The sequence below is a fragment of the Delphinapterus leucas genome, chromosome 2 (assembly GCF_059928025.1).
Source record: "Delphinapterus leucas isolate spDelLeu-1000000601 "Yukka" chromosome 2, BTC_Dleu_Yukka2, whole genome shotgun sequence".
In the NCBI taxonomy this organism is placed as follows: Eukaryota; Metazoa; Chordata; class Mammalia; order Artiodactyla; family Monodontidae; genus Delphinapterus; species Delphinapterus leucas.
In genome coordinates, this window is record NC_143130.1 from 78748633 (window position 1) to 78770952 (window position 22320).

The window sequence follows — 22320 nt, forward strand, 5'->3', positions numbered from 1 at the left end:
CCTGGTCGGGGAACTAAGATCCCACATGCTGTGGGGCAACTAAAACCACACGCCGCGACTACTGAGCCTGCACACTCTAGAGTCCACGCACCACAACTAGAGAGCGCTTATGCTGCAACTACTGAGCCCATGGGCTCTGGAGCCCACGTGCCACAACTAGAGAGCTCACACGCTGCCAACTACTGAGCCTGCATGCCCTGGAGCCCGCGCGCCACAGTGAAGAGCCCGTGCGCTGCAAAAAAAAATCCCACATGCCACAACGAAGATCCTGCGTGCTGCAACTAAGACCTGACGCAGCCAAATAAATAAATAAATAAAACATTTTTTAAAAAACAGTATTTATTGAGTCTATTCCGTGTTTAGCAACAGGTTAACGTGTTTGGAAATGAGTGTTTCCCTTAAAAAACTAATAATTTGGTTGGGCAAAGAACATACAGGAAACAGAATAAAATAACAATAAGGTATAATAGAGTGTAAAATGTAATAAATGCCTTAAGTACCAAGTGATTTTGAAAAGAAATATTCATAAAGCCTGTAGCACTTAGAAATATCCTTTGTAGGGGGTAGTATGTAAAGCAGATTCAGAAAAATCGGCAGAACCTGCCAAGGCAGTGAGGGGAAAAAGCATTCTTTGAGGGAGAAAGAATGATGGGAAAAGCAAATATAAGAAACATCTTGCTATATGGGCAGTTTATAAGGAGGTTTATACATAAGATTTATGTTGCAGAGTGGTGGGAAATATGGCTGGATGGGTAAGCTTGATCAGATTATAGAAAATCATAAATAATACATCAGTAAGTTTGGCTGCTTGTGAAAGATCATAAGGGAATCTTTCTGTTTTTAAGTAGACAAGTGAAGGATGAAACTGGTGCTTTAAGAAGATAACACTGATATGTAGGCTAATTTGGAGAGCAGAGGAAACAAAGAGCTTGCAATAAATCACATTCCGAAGTACCAGTATACAGAGAGAGGAAAGAATTTCAAAGAAAGAATCCATAACACTTTGCTATTAATGGGATATTTCAGACAAACAGAAATTAAGAAACAAAAACCTGACAGCCACATTAGGCCAAAAAAGGAAGAGAGGGTTTGGCAGTAGGTAGTAGGTAACTTATCCCAGGTGAGCATTTGGAAAAGAGAAGACACAGTCAACTGTGGGCAAAATTAAAATGCTTCAACATTGACCTCCTTTTATAGTATTTATGTTCAAAAGATAAAATAAATTACCTTTTAAAAAGTCAGACAGCACCATCATCCTAACAACCATTTTCCTTACTATAATACGATGCTAGTCTCAGCATCATACAAACTGTCTTGGATGGTTAAAATCATAGTGTGTATTCTAGTTTGTGTTGTGCTTTTTTACCTCATCTTCCTAACCATTTTCTGCCTTCCACCTACACTTCTTCCCCACTTTATTAGACCTCCTAGCACTCACTAGGAGCTTTCATGTTGCTTTCTTGAGGCCAAAGCCCTCCAACAAGCCATGTCGATGTTTGACCCTGTTCTAATACTCCAGTAACAGAAATTTCCAAATTAAAATTCCCTCCTCCTCTAACCTTTGAAAAACCTAGGAAAACCTTTAATGGTTTCTTTACAATCTTTCTACTAGTGTTTGCTTATTTAATGAAAAAGTATCTCTGGTTCCCCCAGAGAACTGGAGTAATCTCAAGAGAACAAAATCCAAATAGCTTAGAAAATTAAACAATTTGTTTTGGCAGGATTGGCTTTAAATAAAGTTTACTTTTGGTGAGGCAGAGTTTTCAGAATCTCTCTTCTCACATTATTCTTGCTCACTTCTCTCCCACCTCCCATTAGGATCATATTACTTTCATGCTGTCCCTGTAGATGAGTCTCCTCGCCCAGGACTTCCAAACCTCTTTAGCTACCCTAAATCTAAATATTACTTTGTCAATTTTTCTTTTTCCCTATAATTTAAAAAATTCTCTACTCTATGTCCTACTCTCTCAGAGAGTTTTAAAATCTAACAGTTAGATAAATTTAAGATACCAAGATGCACTAATTATTTTCTTTCCAAGAAAAATACCATGTTAACATTTTCTTAGTACATTTATGCAAGCCACACTGACTGTATTGTTGACATCTCCAAATAACTTGTCCACAGTACCTAATCAGTAAATATTTGCTGGATAAGAAAAAGAAAAAAAAAAAGGAAGAGACAAGTAGTAGGAATTTAAAATACTCTATCAAAAACACTTGAGTGGTGGAAAGGGAGAAGGGATATACTTTTGAGAATACTAGCCTTTCAGCACTTTAAAAATCATATTAGAAGGTGCCTAGATGGAGAGAACACATAATTTAATCTTTCTGAGCTTTGGTTACCTCATCTGTAAAATGAAGAGATATTATAATTTATGATGCTTTTATTTCCACTCCAATCTTACCCTTTTATACTATTAGTACCTCCATTCATATGCCCTCTGCCTCTGCTCATGGGTCTCTGCCATTACAAATGCATTCTTTAGCTATGGGAACTGACAGCAAAAGAGCCCATTTTGTCTCAGAAGGTAGAATAGAAAAAGGCAAGTAGAGTGATGGTAATAACTAGCAGGCAAGAGGTTAGGTAAATGGCATCGGTCTATGATAGCACAGACAGCAGAGCCAGGATGACATAAGAAGCTGTGGAGTGGCAGCACAGTTTAAGGTTAGCACTGTCCAACAGAAATATAATGCAAGCCATAAATGCAAACCCATATGTAACTTTAAATTTTTAGTAGCCACATTAAAAAAAGTAAAAAGAAGTAAAATTAATTTTAATAATATATTTTATTTAGCCCAGTATATTAAATGTCACCCCTGCTGAAACTTCCCCCCACCCCGTGGAAAAATTGTCTTCTACAAAAGCAGTCCCTGGTGCCAAAAAGTTTGGGGACCGCTGCTCTAACCCATGCATTTCAGCAGGGGCGATGTTACCACCAAGGGGGCAAAAACTGATTCTTGGAGGGTAGGGACAAAAGTATCTTAGATATTATAATAGTTTGTGGCCTTCAAAGGGCCACAGAACATGAAGAGACATACAGTATATCTGTGGTATTAAAATTTCCTGGAGTGAGTGATTAGGACAAAGATGTCTACAAAGGCTCCTTAGGGGGGCAATACTGAAAAAAAGGTGGAGAAACACTGCTCTACCTAATCTGTGCATGCTGGGAAACTTTAGGGGATGATCCTGGACCCACGTCTCTTCTCTCTTTATACTTTCTCTCTTAATGATCTCATCAATTTCCACAGATTTAAATACCATTTTTATACTAACGACTCCTAAATTCCTATCTTGAATTTCAGTGTCCTCTGGAACTCATGGTCTCTCAAATCTTCTAAGTATTTTCTTTTCTTAATGTTTCCTTCATCTTCTGCCTAAATGAAATTTGGCTCTGCCTTGATGACACTGCAGCCCTCTCAAGTGATGTCTTTTCTCTCTCATGCTTCTTTACCAGTGAGCCTGGAGGTGGATCTACTTGCTCCTTAGGGTCATTCTTTCTCTCCCTCCTCCCTAAAACTCCTCAGTTTTAAAACTCATGCTATCATATAATACTACCCATTATCCGCCCACCTGGTTATAGTTCTCTACCAGCTTTCAGGTTATTCTGCCTCATTCCTAGCTCACTACCTCTCTATGACACAAATCCTGCCATAATTTTTTTTTTTCTGCCATAATTTTTGATAATTTCAATACTCATAGAGATGACCCATCTAATACCCTGGACTCTCTGTTCCTTGCCTCTTTTCCAACAAGAATCTTATATTCCACCTTATCTCAGAAACTCATTCCCTATGATCATACAGCTTTGTTATCACCAGGCTCCAAAAATTCTTCAGCTGTATCAGGGCCTACAATCCACTAAATCCCGTCACATTTTTCTTCAACATATTTATATCCTCATTTCCTCTTTATGCAACTTAACTATTATAGCTCATCATTATAACCACTCTCTACACATACCTCCAATTTCCTAGACTCTTTCTTCAACATACTCACTTGGCAAAAACCCAGCTCTGGTTAAATCCTGCTCCTCCACTATTCAGGCCTATACTCATGCAGCTGAGTGTGACTGAAGAAATCATACTGCCAATGTTGGCTGGTCTCACTAACCCCAGTGGTAATGCCCAGGAAGAATACTTCATCTCCCCATTCACCTCCAACTTGTCTAGGCAACTATTTTATACCTTCCTTCTCATCTTCAACAACTCCTCCTTCATCTTCCCTCTCAGCTGATAACCTGGTTTCCCGTTTCACTGAGAAAATAGAAGCACTCAAAAGACCTTCTATAAGTTACCACACCCACATCTGTCCACCTACCTGCATCTATTTTTAATACTTTCTATCTTCCCTCCTATTGCTAAGGATAAAGTATCTGTACTGCCTAAGACTAATACTTCTATTTGTCTAAAATACTCTTTTCAATTCCTTTCCTTCAATTTTCTCTTTTTAAAAACAGCTTTATAGAAATGTAATTCACATACCATATAATTAACCCATTTAAAGTGTACAATTCAATGTTTTTTAAGTATATTAATAGGATTGTGAAATTATCATCATGATCTAATTTTAGAACATTTTGGTCTCCCCTTAAAGAAACTCTATACCCATTAGCAGTCAATCTCTATTTCCCCCCTATATTCCCAAGTCCTAAGCAACCTCTAATCTACTTTCTGTCTAAATTTGCCTGTTCTGGACATTTGATATAAATGGAATCATATAATAAGTGGTATTTTGTGACTTGGCTTCTTTGACTTAGCATAATGTCTTTAAGGTTTATCCAAATTACAGCATGTATCAATACATTCCTTTTTATGGCTGAATAATGTTTCACTATATGGATATAACACAGTTTGTTTATCCACTCATCAGTTTATGGCTATCTGGGTTGTTTCCACTTTTAGGCTATTATTATAATGCTGCTATGAACATTCCTGTACAAGTTTTTATGTGAACATGTATTTTTACTTCTCTTGGGTAAAGTTGTAGGATCATAGGTAATTCTATATTTAGCTTTCTACGGAACTGACAAACTGTTTTCCACAGTAGCTTCATTATGTTACATTCCTACTGGCTATGTACAATATATAAGGGCTTCTAATTTTCCCCTGTGCCCACTCCAGTCAGGTTTTTATCCTGCGGACTCGTTGAAGTTACCAATTACCTCCTTATGGCTCAATCAATGGTCAATTTTCAGTTTTCATCCTGCGTGGCCTATTAGCAGCATTTGATTCAACTAATCTCTAACTCTTCATTGAAACTCTTCATTTAGATTCTAGGAAATTAGTCTTTGGTTTTTCTTCTATATAGTTGAGCTTCTACCCATTCTTCCTCTTCCTCAGCTTCTAATCACTGGCACATCCAAGATTCAGTCTACTGATCTCTTCCCTTCTCTATCTACATTCATATTATTTGTGACTCAGTATAACTGTCATTTATATATGTTATCTGTTCCCAAATGTGTATTTACAGGCTAGATCTGTGCTGTCCAATACAATAACTAGTAGTGACATGTGGCTACATAAATTTAAATTTAATTAATTAATAAAAATTTAATTTAAAATTAATTTAATATTCAGTTCCTCAGTCACATCAGCTATATTTTAAGATATCAAGAGCCACATGTGCCTAGTGGCTATGAAACTAGACAGCACAGATATAGAACATTTCCATTGACACAGAAAGTTTTACTGTACAGCACTGATTGAGACCTCTCCTCTAGACTCTACATTTATATATCCCACTGCCTCCCTGATATCTCCACTTGAATGCCAATAAACATCCCAAAACCAAAATCCTGATATTCCTCCCTAAACATGTTCCTTCCATTTTTTCCTGTTTCAGTTGATGTTAACTCTGTCCTTCCAGTTGTTCAAACCAAAAATCATGGGGTAACCCTTGACTTCACTCTCACTCCACATTCAACTGATCGGCAAATTCTGTCAGCTCTATATTCAGAATCTGACCATATTTTATAATCTCCACTTCTACTACCCTGCTTGAAGCCACCACCATCTTTTGCCAGTTTTAGCAGCTTGCTAACCAATCTCCCTGCTTCTGCCTTTACACCACTAAGTTCTATTTTCAACATAACAGCCAGAGAATTCTTGTTAAACTCAAAGTCAGATCATTAGTCCTCTGTTCAAAATCCTTTAATGGCTTCCCAATCACCCACAGCAAAAGTCAAAGTTGCTATAATAGCCTAGGATACTGTACGATATGATCCCATTACCTCTAATCTCATCTCCTAATACTTCCCCTTTGCACAGTCCTTGGCAGTCATACTGGCTGTTCATCAAAAGCACTAAGCATATTTCAGCCTTTTCCATGAAATATAATTTAGAAATCACAAAGTTTAAGAATCACCAAGCTAGAGTAAAAGAGGTTTAAATAGAAATTCTATTTCCAGACATCTAGATATTGAAAGTAATCTACACTTAACTATGAGGTTCCCTAGCCAGTGAGTGGGGTTAAATGACATTAATTACATAAAGAAAAAGGTCTTCAAGGGCTTCCCTGGTGGCGCAGTGGTTGAGAGTCCACCTGCCGAGGCAGGGGACACGGGTTCCCGCCCCGGTCCGGGAAGATACCACATGCCGCGGAGCGGCTAGGCCCGTGAGCCATGGCCACTGAGCCTGCGCATCCGGAGCCTGTGCTCCACAACGGGAGAGGCCACAACAGTGAAAGGCCCGCGTACCGCAAAAAAAAAAAAAAAAGAAAAAGGTCTTCCAAAAGCTCTAATCTCAATTACTTCACTAAACCTACACCTCACAAAAAAAAAATCAGCTAGTTGTCTGGAATGGCATAAATAAACTAATCAGCTAATAAAATTTTTTAAAATAAAAATTTAATTACTGAACAACTGTAAGAATATGGATTAAGATTTCTGATTTGGTAATAGTATAAATATATAAATTCTTATTTGCTAAATTGTAAAAGACTGCAGGGTGATATACAACCACCTGCTCTGTAAACAAGTTCTACTCAATGCAACTGGTCTGCAAACTGTGTAGTATGGTCTGTTTTGAAATAAGAATCTTGCATAAGAATGCAATTCAATACACTGCTTCCTTCATCAAGAAAAATTGGCTATCAAAAAATTTCAGATGGACTAAAATGTTTTACAGTCTAGTATAAGCCTCTATTTCACTGCAGACCGGTAACTAACATTTTATAGACTGACAGAGGTCCATGAATCATATTTTGGGTAGCACTGCTCTAAATCACCTCCTGGGTTTTAATTCAAGTCTACTCAATATTTTAAAACACTACCTACATTCAATGTTAGAGTTTTTGTGCCATTTCCCACTCTGTAGTTTATTGGAATTAATATGTACCTTGTTGTTTTCTAGATGTCACTAGTCTCTTTATTTATATTAAAGAATTTTAATGCTGGTCAGAAAGAAGGCATCCAATAACAGAAACATACTGATAAAATTTTTTAATTAAGAGATTAAAAATTATAACTTAAAAATAGCCTCAAAAAGGTGAAATTTGGTAATATATTAGCTTTGAAAACTTTGGTTTATTTTGAAAGAGATATAAAAATCATTCACTTTTCAACACTAACCTAAATATTCCATCAGCTGTTCAGCAGTTATGATTTCCATCATCGGTGGAAGTTTCACCTGAAAAACAAAGTATTTTTCTATAAAATCAAATGTTTTAGATAATTTAAAGTGTTTCTTCAGTCAGAAACACAAGTATGTATGTGTATTATATGTATCTACTATAGGTATACAACACTCACATTTAAAAATCTTTGTAACTAATCTTTAATACAACAAAGCCAATCCTATCACCATAAAATTTACAGGGTGATACAAGATCTCAGAGAGTCAATGAGAAATCTATTTTCAAAGCCAAGTGCTATGCCTTTCGTCACCCATCCTGATTGTCATTATGCACCTGCAGCAGTGTCCTGCATGATAGAAAATACAGTTTAAGGGCAGGAAGAGGCACCGAACATGTTTTGACAGGTCACCCATGCAGCAGTTTTACTGAAGACAGGCTTAACACAGGTCAATATTCCATTACTTCAGTCTACCTGGGCCATTTTTTTTTGTTGAGTAGCTAAAATGAATACAGTATAAAGGATGGTCATAAACTGAAGGATTCATATTATATGAGTCAACCTGTAAAATTTAAAAACAGGCAAAATTAAACTTTACTGTCTAGAGCTGTACATGTATAAAGAAAAGAAAATGGATACTATAAAAATTAGGACTGTGGTTAACCCTAGGGATAAGAGAAGGAGTTACAGTCGTAACAGGACATGTAAGAGGCCTCTGGGGTGCTGGCAATGCTCTATATCTTGACTTGCATGGTAGTTCCACTGTTTGCTTTATGATAACTTGTTAAACTGGACATCTCTGTTTTATGTACTTTTCTGTATGCGCTATATGTCACAATAAAAAGGTTAAAAGTAGATATATACGTTATAGTCATATTTAAGTTTCAAAAGTTATGTCAGCTGCAACACAGTCTAAATGAATTTTTCAAATTAATTATCAGATGAATTACACAGATACTACAGCCAATGATTGTAAATATTTTAGCTGACTTATTGAAAAGCATACTCCTTGGTATATTCATGGAAGAAAAATAAGTACTGTAGGATGCAAACTCGAACAAAATAATTAACATAGCAATGACAGAATAGCAGCATAATTAAAAATTCCTCAGGAATTACTATTTCAGGATCATTTAAATCAGCAATTTCTCCAACAACAAGTGTTGAAGAAGGTGCTCTGGATCTTTATGTTACCGAATGTAGTAACAGTATGTCACAATTTTTTGTTTTAATCAATGAATAAAGTAAGTGCTAAAAAAGATCCCTGTAAAACAGAACAGTTTTAGACCCTCTGAAAGCATACATGACAGTTGGTACTTATGAGTTAGTCATCCAGTGGCTTTATCACTCAGTGAAAACCAAGAGTTGCCATGGAGTTTTTGATCATTACTTGTTTCTAAATTATTCTTATTTTCTAGGACACTTTTTAAAATTGTAATAGACTTTTTTTTTTTTTTTTGGCTGCGCCGCATGGCATGCGGGATCTCAGTTCCCCGACCAGGGATAGAATCCACGCCCCCTGCAGTGGAAGCACAGAGTCTTAACAACTGGACCACCAGGGAAGTCCCAGAAATTGTAATAGACATTTTTTTGGAGCAGTTTTAGGTTTACAGAAAAATTCAGCAGAAAGTACAGAGAGTTCCCATAAAGAGTATATTTTTCAAATTGAAACTCATTGGCAAATTACAGTCCCCTGCTTGTTTTTCTAAATAAAGTTGTATTGGGTGTCACTCTCATTTGTTTACGTACTGTCTTTGGCTGCTTTTGCACTATAATAACAGGCTGAATCTTTGCAACAGAGACGATATGGCCCACAAAGCCTAAAATATTTACTATCTGGTCCTTTACAGGAAAAGTATGTTGATCCCTGCTTTAGATGATTTTAACTGCTCTTAGATAATATTTTATCAAGGTGTTTCAATACCACTTTGAAGGTCTGATATTTAAACCAGTAGTTTATATACAGTGTGAATATTTACATTCTGAATAACTGTCAGACCACTCTGAAAGTCCAGTTTTCACCTAACAATGCTTCTTAAATGAGACCTATATATTCTTTTATTCCAGACAAATTCAGTACAGAAATATATTCACCAGAAAATCCCATAAACAAATAGCTTATCCTCTTTTGGTCAATGTAGTAATCCCACTATAAAATTGTCAATAAGAAACCAAGGCACTAACAAGTGTATGTATTTGGGAAATACATTCTACAATCCTAGATTTCTACAAATAGATGATTTCAGGGTTTAGTCTTGAAATTTCCAAATAATAACAACTGCCTATCATGTCTTGCTTCAAACATCTGAAATAGGAAATGACAACCTTTATAGAGATTTTAGAAGTGGGACAACAAATACGCAAATATTTTAACTATTCCCAAGCATACTGAGCGGTATATTCATTTCCCGAATCTTAGCCAACAAAATATTATGGATGTTCACTAAAGCCAGGGACAAAAGAGTATAATAGTGAAGAAATGTCTGCCTCCTTCCCACTAATACTTTGGAGCCATCAACAGATCTTAATTTTTTTTAACCACAAAATGATCTTCCTGAATGCTTGCTTCTCTTTTTGCTTCCCTCTACCACCATCACCACAAAAGCAAATGCTGAAGATTTTGTTAATGATCGTAAGACTTTCTTTCCTTTGTCTCTTTAGAGTCTATTAAAGAAAAAACAGGTTATGGGAAAGTTAGCTAAGGATACAGAATTTTAAATTGTGGCATTCTGTCTGAATCTCTAAATTTTAAATCTTATGATGAAAAACAGAAAAACAAATGAAGTATGACCTAGGTTCTCAGATGATCCTCTTTTAGTAATAATCTATAACATATTGTTTACAAGTAAATTAATGTATTCAAGGACATCTGGAAGGTACTCTAAGTAGTTTAAATATTCTTCCTAAAATTTGAGCAAAACCTCTCAGTGCATATTCACACACAGTTCCAAATTAATAGAGTCCAAATAAAATGAAGCTTTTATTATCTAGGAAAATAAATTATGTCCTATCCTAAATATTTTATTATTCTAACTAGATTTCTATTAAAATTAATATTTGAATAAAATATTTAATATTAAACACTTAAATTAACAAAAGGAAATAATGCTACTACAACTCCATATATTCAACTATAGGATAAAACATCATTAATTCAGCCCAATTATTCTGTAATTCTTAGTCATTCGAAGAGTGAAGTGTACTTGAGAATAGACTCAAGAGAGACCAAAAATAAAAATAACAAAACCTGCTTAAAGTGCTAATATCCTGAACAGAAATGTAAAACATCTCAAAAGTGATATGCCAAGATTTTGATACCTATAATTTTGATATAGGGGAGGGGGGGAAAAATGCAGGGGACCCAGTAATAACAAAGAAATAAGGAACAGTCTATATAGCTAATGGTAAGTATGAAAATGACCAGCCAAAGAACATTGTTAAATGTTTAATTAGAATACCAATTAATAAGTACTCAAGAAATACAGTTTGGGGCTTCCCTGGTGGCGCAGTGGTTAAGAATCTGCCTGCCAATGCAGGGAACACGGGTTTGAGCCCTGGTCCGGGAAGATCCCACATGCTGCGGAGCAACTAAGCCCGTGTGCCACAACTACAGAGCCTGTGCTCTGGAGCCCGCGTGTCACAACTACTGAAGCCAGCACACCCTAGAGCCTGTGCTCTGCAACAATCAATCAATGTGATACACCACATTAACAAACTGACAAAAAATCATATGATCATCTTAATAGATGCAAAAAAAGCTTTTGATAAAATTCAATATCGATTTATGATAAAAACTCTCAACAAAGTGGGTATAGAGGAAACACACCTCACCATAATAGAGACCATTTATGACAGGACCACAGCTAACAGATCAGGAACAAGACAAGGATGCTCAACCACTTTTTTTTTTTTTTTTGGCCATCCAGTGTGGCTTGTAGGATCTTAGTTCCCGGACCAGGGATTGAACCTGTGCCCCCTGCAGTGGAAGTGCGGATTCCTAATCCCTGGACAACCAGGAAATTCCCATTACCACTTTTAATCAACATAGTATTGGAAGTCCTAACCACAGCAACCAGACAAGAAAAAGAAATAAAAGGAATCCAAACTGGAAAAGAAGTAAAACTGTCACTGTTTGCAGATGACATGCTATACATGTCATACATATGTATGTATACATGCTATACATAGAAAATGTATACATATGTATGTATACATGCTATACATAGAAAATCCTAAAGACACCACCAGAACTCATCAATGAATTTGGTAAAACTGCAAGATACAAAATTAATACACAGACTTCTAAAAACAGCAACACTTTCTTTCAATGAAATCTTATATAAAACGTTATCTGAAATATATGTATATATATATGTGTGTGCGTGTTTATTTTTTTTTGGCTGTGCCGCACAGCATGTGGGATCTTAGTTCCCCAGCCAGGGATCAAACCCGTGCCCCCTGCAGTGGAAGCACAGAGTCTTAACCACTGGACCTCCAAGGAAGTCCCGTGAAATATATTTTAAATGAAGAACTGACAGAACTTTGTGACCAGTGAAAAGTGAAGGATGATGGGAAAAGAAAAATTGAAGTTGACTCTAAGGCTCAGGGAACTCTAAAACTTAAGATCCATACATTTAATAAAAATAAGACATTTGGTAAGGGAAGGTAAGTTTGTAGAAGAAAATGATGTCTGCTTCATAACTGTGAAATTTAGTTTGACATTCAAACAGAAAGTTGAGTTGGAACTCAGGAGACAAAATTTTTTTTTTTAATATTTATTTAGTTAGCTGCACCAGGTGGGCTCCTTAGTTGCGGCTCGCAGGCTCCTTAGTTGCAGCATGCAGGCTTCTTAGTTGTGGCATGCATGTGGGATCTAGTTCCCTGACCAGAGATCGAACCTGGGCCTCCTGCATTGGGAGCATGGAGTCTTAACCACTGTGCCACGCAGGGAAGTCCCAGGAGACAAATATTTTTAATTTGTCCGTGAATTATTTGATTCCTGTGCTGTAGTCTGTTTTTGCATTACTTACGGTAAAAAGGATCACTAAATAATACAATTTCTTGGGAATTCCCTGGTGGTCCAATGGTTAGGGCTCTACACTTCCACTGCAGGGGGTGTGGGTTCAATCCCTGGTTGGGGAACTAAGATCCTGCAAGCAGCACAGCACGTCCAAAAAAAAAAAATTTCTTCTCAGTTCACGTTTCACTGATTTTGAATATGTGGCAAATCATATAGTATTCGTAATTTTTTTAAGTTGAAATTGTGAAGAAATTATAATATAAGTATTATTAATGGGAATCAAGGAGACGAAATGCAGCTTTTTTCAAAATAAGGGCTAAAAAACTTAAGGATCCTTTCAACATGCCTTTAATTCTGGCTCCAGCAAATAAACATGTATTATAAGCTATTATACATCATGCTTTATATTCTAATTTCTTAGAGGTAATATTCATTTATTATTAAGAATAATTATTGTACTTAAAAATACTAAAAACCTAACTGACTTTCTACATGCCATCAGTATTTCAAATCAGGAAAATTTAATAAGAGACAACTTTCAACTTCGGCCAATTTGAAACACCTTTACCCTCAATGTTTATCAGAACTTAGACCCCATTCTCAGAGTAATATCGAGGCCTATTTAAAACCATCAGAAACTGCAGATATATTCACATGTATTAGATTTTCAAGAATGTCCTATTTTATATGCAATTCAAAGGTTTTAGAACAATGAAGAATGTTTTTCCAGTGAAATTTTCCCAGTAAAAGATGTATGATAAAAGAAGACATCTTGGTGCTTCCCTAGTGGTGCAGTGGTTAAGAATCCGCCTGCCAATGCAGGGGACACGGGTTCCAGCCCTGGTCTGGGAAGATCTCACATGCTGTGGAGCAACTAAACCCATGCGCCACAACTAAGCTTGCGCTCTAGAGCCAGCGAGTCACAACTACTGAAGCTAGTGTGCCTAGAGCCCATGCTCCGCAACAAGAGAAGCCACCACAATAAGAAGCCCAGGCACCACAACGAGGAGTAGCCCTTGCTCACCGCAACTAGAGAAAGCCCGCGTGCAGCAACGAAGACCCAAGGCAGCCAAAAATAAATAAATAAATAAGTTTATAAAAATAAATAAATATAAATAAATACAACTTTTTTTAAAAAAGGCATCTTTAGTTCAAATTTCACTGGACTTATATTTAAGCAGCTCAGCAAGCTTACCATGCTGAAAATATACCTAAAGAAAAAGTGACAGTGAAACATTTATATTAATTGCTTGAAAGGCAGATGAGAATAAGATAAGACAAGAGAACAGTTAAAACGCTACTAAAGTAGTCCAGGAGAGAGATGAAAGTGGCCTGAACTAGGGTAGTGGCAGGAGAGAGAAAACTTAACTACTGAAAATATCAAAGAAAATACTTAATAAACTTTGATGGTAAAGGCAAGCTCGTTCACCACAGAACTCAAGAAAGGCTCTGAAATTGGAAGTGTCAGATAATTGAGAGGACATGGGATAAAACACAGGGGGCTAAAAACAGAAGGAATCTGTACAAAGAACAGATCCCCAGGATTTGTTCTAAGGAATCGTGAAGTCTATTTCTGCTTCTCTGACTTTATCACTAGCTCTTCTTCCACCCTGGTTTGTCCCAGGCCTATTGTCCACCAGGCTTACTGTTAGCTTGAATTTCAACTTTCCAACCAAATATCTGAAGTAAGAGCTCAGGTTCTGAAGTGGGTATAAACTTACCTTGGGTAAGTTATTTACACTTTATGCATCTCAATTTTCTATGTATGTAAAATAAGAACAATATCTACACAAGGATTTCATGATGTGGTTGAGAAAATTAAAAGAGAAATTGCATAGGGGCTTCCTTGGTGGCACAGTGGTTGAGAGTCCGCCTGCCAATGCAGGGGACACAGGTTCGTGCCCTGGTCTGGGAGGATCCCACATGCCGCGGAGCGGCTAGGCCCGTGAGCCATGGCCGCTGAGCCTGCGAGTCCGGAGCCTGTGCTCCGCAATGGGAAAGGCCACAACAGTGAGAGGCCCGCGTACCACAAAAAAAAAAAAAAAGAGAAATTGCATATAATACATGTAGAATACTTAGCATAGTATCTGGACATAAAAATAATTGAGTACTTACTGTTATTATTCAAAGCCCTAGGATTACTGATACCACCTGTGCTCAAATGTCCTTCACCTGGGACTTAACAGCGACAAGGATGGAAGGAGAATGGGAAGGTTTTCCACTGAAGGACTACTCATAGCAAAGGGAGAGGAGAAAATGAGGACATCACTAATAGGACAACCACCACAGGGAGTATTCATAATATCATCTGCCCATATCCACTTTATCTGACAAACCCAGAGATATTACACCAATCCTAATTCTTAGGAGAGACTGGAAATGAAAGCCTCGGAAGTGTTGCTTGCACCTTTTGTGTAAACAAAACTCTACCACTGTGTGAAGTTTTAAATCTCTTCTTACAGGATCTATATTAAAAAACAAACAGGGTGGGCAGAGGCTAAAATGGAATCTTCAGCTCACCATCTGTTTTTCCATTTTTATAAGTAATACACTTGGAAATCCTCAAAAGAGCTTTGTGCCTACTTTAGGAAAAGGGGAATATGAGAAAATTTGTGCAATTGCAATATTCCTATGAGTCAGGAAGCAAAAAAAGAAGGTAAAACCTAGTCAAAAGTAAGAAGAGGCATCTGTGAAAAGGTATGAGAAAAGAAAAGTCATCAAGGAGGGAGGGAGAATTAGAGCAAAAGCTTTCTGGTAAGAAGCTCACCCTCTGCAGGTGATAATGAGACAGAGGATATGTCCGCTGGAACTTCACTGAATTTTCTGCTAATGGCCTTTTGCTCATTTTGCTCTTGGGTCACTCATCTTTTTCTTTCTAATTTATAAGGGCTCTCTGTAAATTAAGAAATTAGCCCTTAGACACATACAGTAATCTAGCAGATAATTCCCTTAGTTCGTAGTGTGTGTTTTGACTTGACTTAGTTCCTGGTGAAGTTTTTTTGGGGAAGGGGTATCTTTTTGTCCTTTTTCTTTTTTTTAACCTTAAGTTTTTTGTTTTTCACTGAATCAAATGTATCAATTTTTATTTTATATTGATAGTTTCTAGGTTTAATGTCTGGAACAACAAGCCTAAGGTAAACAAACTTGCTTAAGAATCCTGCTGTTCCTCCCTTGATGTGGAGTAGGAGATCGTCTCAGCACCTGCTAAGCAAAGAAAGAAGAGGAAGAATTTCCCACCCAAAGGATTAGGGAGGAGAGGGGATGTGCTTCCAGCATCTTAAATCAGAATAGTGCATTCAGTCTTCCACTAAAATGCTACATAATAATTAGATTCATAGTGATTAGATATTACAATGCTATATGTCTTCTATTACAATGTACAGTATAAGTTTTATATATATGTGTATATATACATATATATTTTTTTTTAAGTATGTGGGCCTTAGAACCTATATTCTTTCTATAAGAAAACAAAAGTGTGACAAAGCAGGGACTCCCTCTATTATTAAAGTAATACCTTCATAAACATAAAAATATTAAGGCAGAAGCTTTTAAAAATGTTTCATAATGCAAAATTTGAATCATATGGAAAAGCCAAAAAGTAACAGCATAATGAACTTCCAAGTACCCATCACTCTGCTTCAGTATTTATAACATAGGCCAATAACATCAGAAAGTAAATTTTATATTTTATATATCTTCTGACTTGATTTTTATAAACACAACTGATTAATTGGGCCACAGCCCTCAAATAAAAAATGGCATTGTTTTATGAAAGATTAAAGAAAAACTATTAAAAAAACACCAAAAAAAGTCTAAAATAAAGAAGCAAAATGAAAATGTATTCTAAGACTTCAATTTGGGTCAATTTACCTGGTGTCAGCTAAAGAGAATTAGAAATTTGAGCTTGAATTAAATTTAATGAACAGATTTCCTTCCTTCTTGATTTGTTGGATTATCACAGCTCAACTATTTTACAGATGAGTGATGATCACCTACTTTCCAACACTTTTCATTAAACCAACACTTTTCATTAAAACTCCAACATTTCCAACTCAGTACTTACCATGTTTGATCATTTTAACTGTCATCTCTCACCCAGAATCATCATGGCACTTACTTCCTTTGAATCACTCAAATCTTCCTAATGTATTCAGTTTATTGATTTTTTTGTTTTTTTAGTTCCTCAACCAGGGACCGAACCCATGCCCCCTGCAGTGGAAGCGCAGAGCCTTAACCACTGGACTGCTAGGAAATTCCTTACTGATTTTTCTCATTACTTCATTCTCCCCCAAAAAAGATGATCAACTGTTTTACTTTCAATTCTTAATTCCATTGACTCTCCATGAATCAACCCTTGAAAAGCCCAATACATAATAATCCTAACCAGCCATTCTTCCTGCTCCTATTTCCAGGGATGAGAGAACTATTTTGGGGGGTGGGGAGCAAAATTTACATACTAGAAGTTTTAAAAGAATACCCCAATTTATCCATGGCCACTGACTACTTTCTGCTTATGCCTCAAATTCCTAGGCATAATCTTCAATGAGATGAGAACTTCTTTAAAACACAACATAATTTTCTCACAAAATTCACCCTTCGATGCTTTACAACTTCTCTCCTTAATTACTGGCAAGTTCAATAGCTATTACTGATGAGATCATCTATTATTCTGCCAAAATGGAGAATGAGGCCTCAATTTTCATGTCTCTCTATCTTAACATGACCTTGTCTTTGTATCTTCCTTCCATTACTTCAGAAAAAAAGATTGTTGTTGTTTTCCTCTGAAGAGAATTTTACCACCTATTCTGAGGATTCCATGTTATCCTGACTTTTTAGCGACCTTGTTCTCATATCTGTCCTTTTTGGCAAAATCTTTCCTACTCCACCAGTTCCTTGATGCTGCTGCATTTGACAATGATAACTGACCCTTTTTTTTTTTTTTTAAATTAGAGTCTCTCTCCCACATTACTATCATGACTTTGTCCTATCTCTAGTTCTCATTTACATCTCAAACTGTGCCTATACTGATTTCTTTTATACTCTCTCATCTTTACTGCTTAGCATTCCCTTCTCCCCAGCAACTTTATTCCTCTGTTTTCCTCTTTATTCCTCTGTTTTCTCTATGTCTACTGGAGAACTGGATGGAAGAGGGAGCGAGAAAATAGAGGGAGGATGTTTATAATGGCAATTTACAGTTCCTCACATATACTGGGATGACAAATAGTTGAGAACTATTCACCACTGTCTTTGGAGAATTCATGTATTCTCACTGATACCATACTTATATCTATGCAATAATTCTCCAGTTCAATTTTTCTCATAATTTTTACATCTTTCCTGAGGCCCATTCTATGTTTCTGGAGGCATAATGAACATTTATATTTTTATGTCCCACTAACAGACAATTCCAACCTGACACAGCCAAACTCTGACATCAACTTTCCCATCTAAAACACATTCTCTACCTTTTGAATGATCCAACCAATCCTTATTATCCAATTAGAAAAAGTGTCACATCCTTCATTTCCTATATCCAGATAGCAATCAATTCATCATTTAGGCTGTGACATTATCCTCATCAGAGAGAAGGGGCAGAGAATTTCCCATCCAAAAGAGCTATCCTCATCAATTCTTCCTGCTACACTCACTACAATTTCACCTCCAGTCTAATCTCAAATGAAAAGACCCCTTTCTTTATGTCATTCCTCTATCCAGTAATTTATAGTAGCTTCCTATTATCAGCTGTATATAAAGTCTAAACATGTCTAATGATGGGTCCTCTGAAATCTGACAACTACCTTCATACCCTATTTACTATTTTTCTCTACTACGGCATTTCTCAAACTTTTTGGTCTCAAGACCCTCTTCAGTCCTAAAAATTATATAGGATCACAAAGAGCTCTTGTTTAAGTGGATTATATCTATCAAGATTTACCATACTAGAAATAAAAATTGAGAAAAATTTTAAACACAAGAATGCACGAGCACAGATTCTGTTAACTGTCAGAGCAATTATGTCATCACACATCATACAGCCTGAAAAACTCTACTGACACTGAGAGAACGAGAGCGAAAAAGGCAAAAAACAACTGAGTACTATTATGAACAGTACTGACCTCAGAAGCCCTGGATCACTTTGAGAACACTGCTCTATCCAACCTTGCTACTCTTAATCGATCTCCCCATCAATCACTGATGATTACTGATGAGTAATTTTTGTGTGCATCAATAGCCTTGAGGCAGAAAAAAGGCTAAGAACCAAAGATTTATAAAACAATCTCGAAGTACCTTAGCATGCCTGCTCATTCAGAGTCTAACCCACCTATCAATTTTATTTCCTGCTACTGCCATTTCCTTCTCCTCCTCCACTGCACTCCAAGCAAGGTTGGAGTCTCCAAATAGAACAAACCTTTTTCTGCTTCTGCATCTTTGAACACACTATTCCCTCTGCCTCGAAGGAACTTCTCTTACTCATCCATCAGACCCAGTACACAGGTTACCTCTTCTGTGAAGCTTTCCCTTGACATGTTCCATTCCCAATTACACTTTTCTCTGTAATTCCATAGCATATTTAGAACTTCTACATTGCAATGCGGTTATTGTTTATATGTCTGTCTCCCCATTACTAATGAGCTACATGAGGGCACACGTGCATCTTACTCATCTTTGTATTTCTAGTACCTCACATATAGTGGGAACGCAAATGTATGCTGTCTTTCAAAGTCCAACTCAATGCTCATCTATCCCCAAATATTTGAGACCATGGTACTTGCTCTTTCCTCTGAACTTCTGCAGTACTATGTAGAAACTAGGAAGTGAGAAAAGCCTAAAGGAAACTGTTACTCCTTCTGACAGAAAGACTGGGGACTTTGGCTCATAGGATGAAATTTAACTCCCTAATCTGACATTCAAGGGATTTCATCAAGGGGCTCTTCACCTTTTCAATCTTATTTTCTATTATCCTGCAATATGAACTTACCACTCCTGTCATCCAAAACATACACACACACACACACACACACACACACACATTATCCATTTTATTTTCATCCCTTTTATTTATACACTTCCCTCTCCCAGGAATTCCATTTTCCTGTTATTTTAAATCCTACTTTTCCTTAAAAGCTTCCTTCAAGATCTAAAAATTCCATGAAGCTCTCTGGGACTATGCCAGACCAAAGGAAAACTTCCCCTTTTGGGATGTCTAATGCATTTCAATCTGCTTCCTATAACCTAGCATTTATAGTGTATTGTCTTGCATTGTTCTTTAGTAATTTCAAGTAAGTCGATGCTGCAACTCCAAATAGCTCAACAGCTCTTCAAGAGCAGGCAGTTTTCACTGAACACATTTGAGTGCCATTATGTACTAGATACTGGTAAGATATAATCTTATTTCTTTTGCATTAGCCCTTGCTAGAAAGGAAGATGAAGGGACTTAATAAACACTATTTCCTTTACTTGATTTTCTTCCTAACTAGTCACAATAATCCAGATTATTTTTTTCTAGGGAACATTTTATCTATAGATACAATTCTCAATTTAAAAGTAAAATATGTACTCTAAGATGCATCTTCTCAGCACTCTAAAACTGCAAGCTTAAATAAGACACTTCATTTACAGGTCCTCAATATATTGAGTCCTCAATATACTTCCTTTTGAAGGGCCCTTCCCTCTTTTGCTCCTTTAACTTGAATATATCTTTTCTTATTTTAGTTAATTTTAGCTCCCTTAACACATTCTGATGTGTGGTTACTGGTAATAATGCCAGACTCTTTAAGTAGAGTCAAAGAAATGAGGCAAGTAAATATCATGCATAAAATAAAAACAATCTTTGAAAAGCAAGAAGTTATGGTAATTAGGTCTCAGGCCACTGCTTTTCCTTAAATGGAATTTGTCTAAGGGGCCACATCTTCCCCAGCACCATGTCCTTAAGTATCCACACCCAAATGGAGCAAGCAGGAGTTGGAAAATAGACTAAACGTAACCATCAAACTTGCTCCCTGATATCACGGATTGATGGTAACTTCTGAAGATGACCTTCCCCATTTCTTCACTCTTTTGCATATGTGATAAAGTCAGTAAGAAGGAATAACACAGAAAAATATAGGTTAAAAAAATAAATCAAAGGGTTTAGGATGCTCCTAGTCCCGGCTGTTTCCAAGTATATCAGCCATAGCTGAATGCTGAACGTTCATCACTAAACACTGCAAGAGAGACCTGAGGTTGCCGGCAATTCTTTCTGACATACATATGAGAACACTCTTCCAACAAGAGAGTCTCAGAACGAGTTTCATGTAAGAAGAAAAAGGGACGGATTGATGAATGAGGAAAAAAAAGGAAGAAGCCATCAGCTGACAGGCAGCAGCTCCCTCGCCCCGTGTTCCCCCTCCCCGAAAGCTGTAGGAAATAGAAAGCTGCGGAGTGTACCTTCCAGGCCAGAAGCAAAACATTGAGGATGGCCAGTAAAGGGCAGGGGCCATTCTCATTCTGCGTGATGATGGGTGTGTTCTCTTCCTTCCACTGGATCCACTTGATATGATAAACAGATTGTCCCGGGAAGCGTTCCTTGGAGGCCGCCAGCACCTGGGCTGCCTCCCCCTCCTCCTGCTCCTCCTCTCGGCACAGAGGCACAGCCCGGGGCAACACCGCCGCTCCCTCCTCCTCCTCCTCGGGGACCCTGTTCTCAGCTCCTTCCTCACTATTGAACTCGGAGCTACTTGGGAAAGAATGCAGGTTAGAGAACGACTCCAGGGAGTCCAGGCTCGGCGATTCCCCGGGAGGGCTCGGGTCGCTGCAACTGCTGCTGAGGCCGCCGCCGTTGCTGGGCTCCTCGGAGCCCGCGGCCGCCGACTCTGCCCGGCAGGTGCCGGCGGGATCCGCGAGGGCGCCCGCTTCTCCGGCCGGAACCAACTCATGGTCGGCTCCGGCCTCAGCTGCCTCCGGGGAGGCGGTCACCTTGTGCTGCCCTGTCAGAGGCGCCTTCTGGGCAGCAGGACTCTCCAAATCGCTCCCCTTCAAGTCCAAGTCCGGGAGGGAGCTGCAGGGTACGAGAACCCGAGGCGAGCCGGCGGGAGAAGCCGAGTCCGAGAGGCTCCTCCCGGCGGCTGCCGCCCCCTGCCCCTTCCCGCCGCTGCTCTCCGCCGCCCATACTCCAGGACCATCCCCAGCGGCGAGCCTGGTCTCCTGTCGCCCTTCCTGCGGAGAACCTGTCCCTGGCGCCGGCCCGGCGGCCACTCCGTGTTCTAGCGGCTGCAGGCTCTCAGGGCCGCTCTCCATACCCAGGCGCCCGCCCCTCGCTCTAAAGAGACCGCGGCGGGTTCTCCTCAGACAGCGCCTCAGACGCCATGACAGCGGCACTGGCAGCTACAGCGCCCTTGCGCGGCCTGGGCCAGGCACGTCACGGAGGAGGGCACCGGGAGCGCGCGCGCGCGCCGCCGCGCTGTCCGTGGGCCCGGGGCATTCCTGCGCGCAGCTGAGGGAGGGCGAAACTCGCAGCGGCCGCCTACGCGGCCCCGCCCCTCCCGCGCGCCCGCGCGCTCTTGCGCGGGGCGTGGAGGGCGAGGCTAGGAGGGTGTGGCCAGGAGGAAAACATCCTCTCGTTTTGTGGCCGGAAGTTGGACTTCGTAGCAGCTCGACCGCGCGCGGCTGCATTAAAGGCCAGCTGGGAGGCGGTCAGCTAGATGTGACCGTTCAGAACTGGGTCCTGTGTGGTTCACCCTTGGACTG

The 22320-nt window shown here is 38.6% G+C and overlaps 1 protein-coding gene across 7 annotated transcripts in view; it reads right to left on the reverse strand.

Annotated features, from left to right (window-relative positions):
• The window catches only part of MINDY2 (MINDY lysine 48 deubiquitinase 2), a 115376-nt gene extending 93380 nt beyond the window's left edge, over positions 1-21996 (reverse strand). For 5 of the 7 annotated variants that reach the window (XR_016391396.1, XR_016391391.1, XR_016391389.1 and 2 more), the window contains exons 1-2: positions 21022-21964; positions 7569-7626 (exon numbers count right to left, since the gene is read on the reverse strand). Coding sequence is in view for 3 of the 7 variants with exons in the window: in XM_089904686.1 (XP_089760812.1) it covers positions 7569-7626; positions 21022-21870 (907 nt within the window). In the remaining 4 variants the exon portion in view is untranslated. Of the gene's footprint in view, positions 1-7568; positions 7627-21021 lie in introns of all 7 variants that reach the window. The other 2 variants (XM_089904690.1, XM_022579634.3) reach the window with 2 other exon arrangements.
• Positions 21997-22320: the final 324 nt, after the last annotated feature.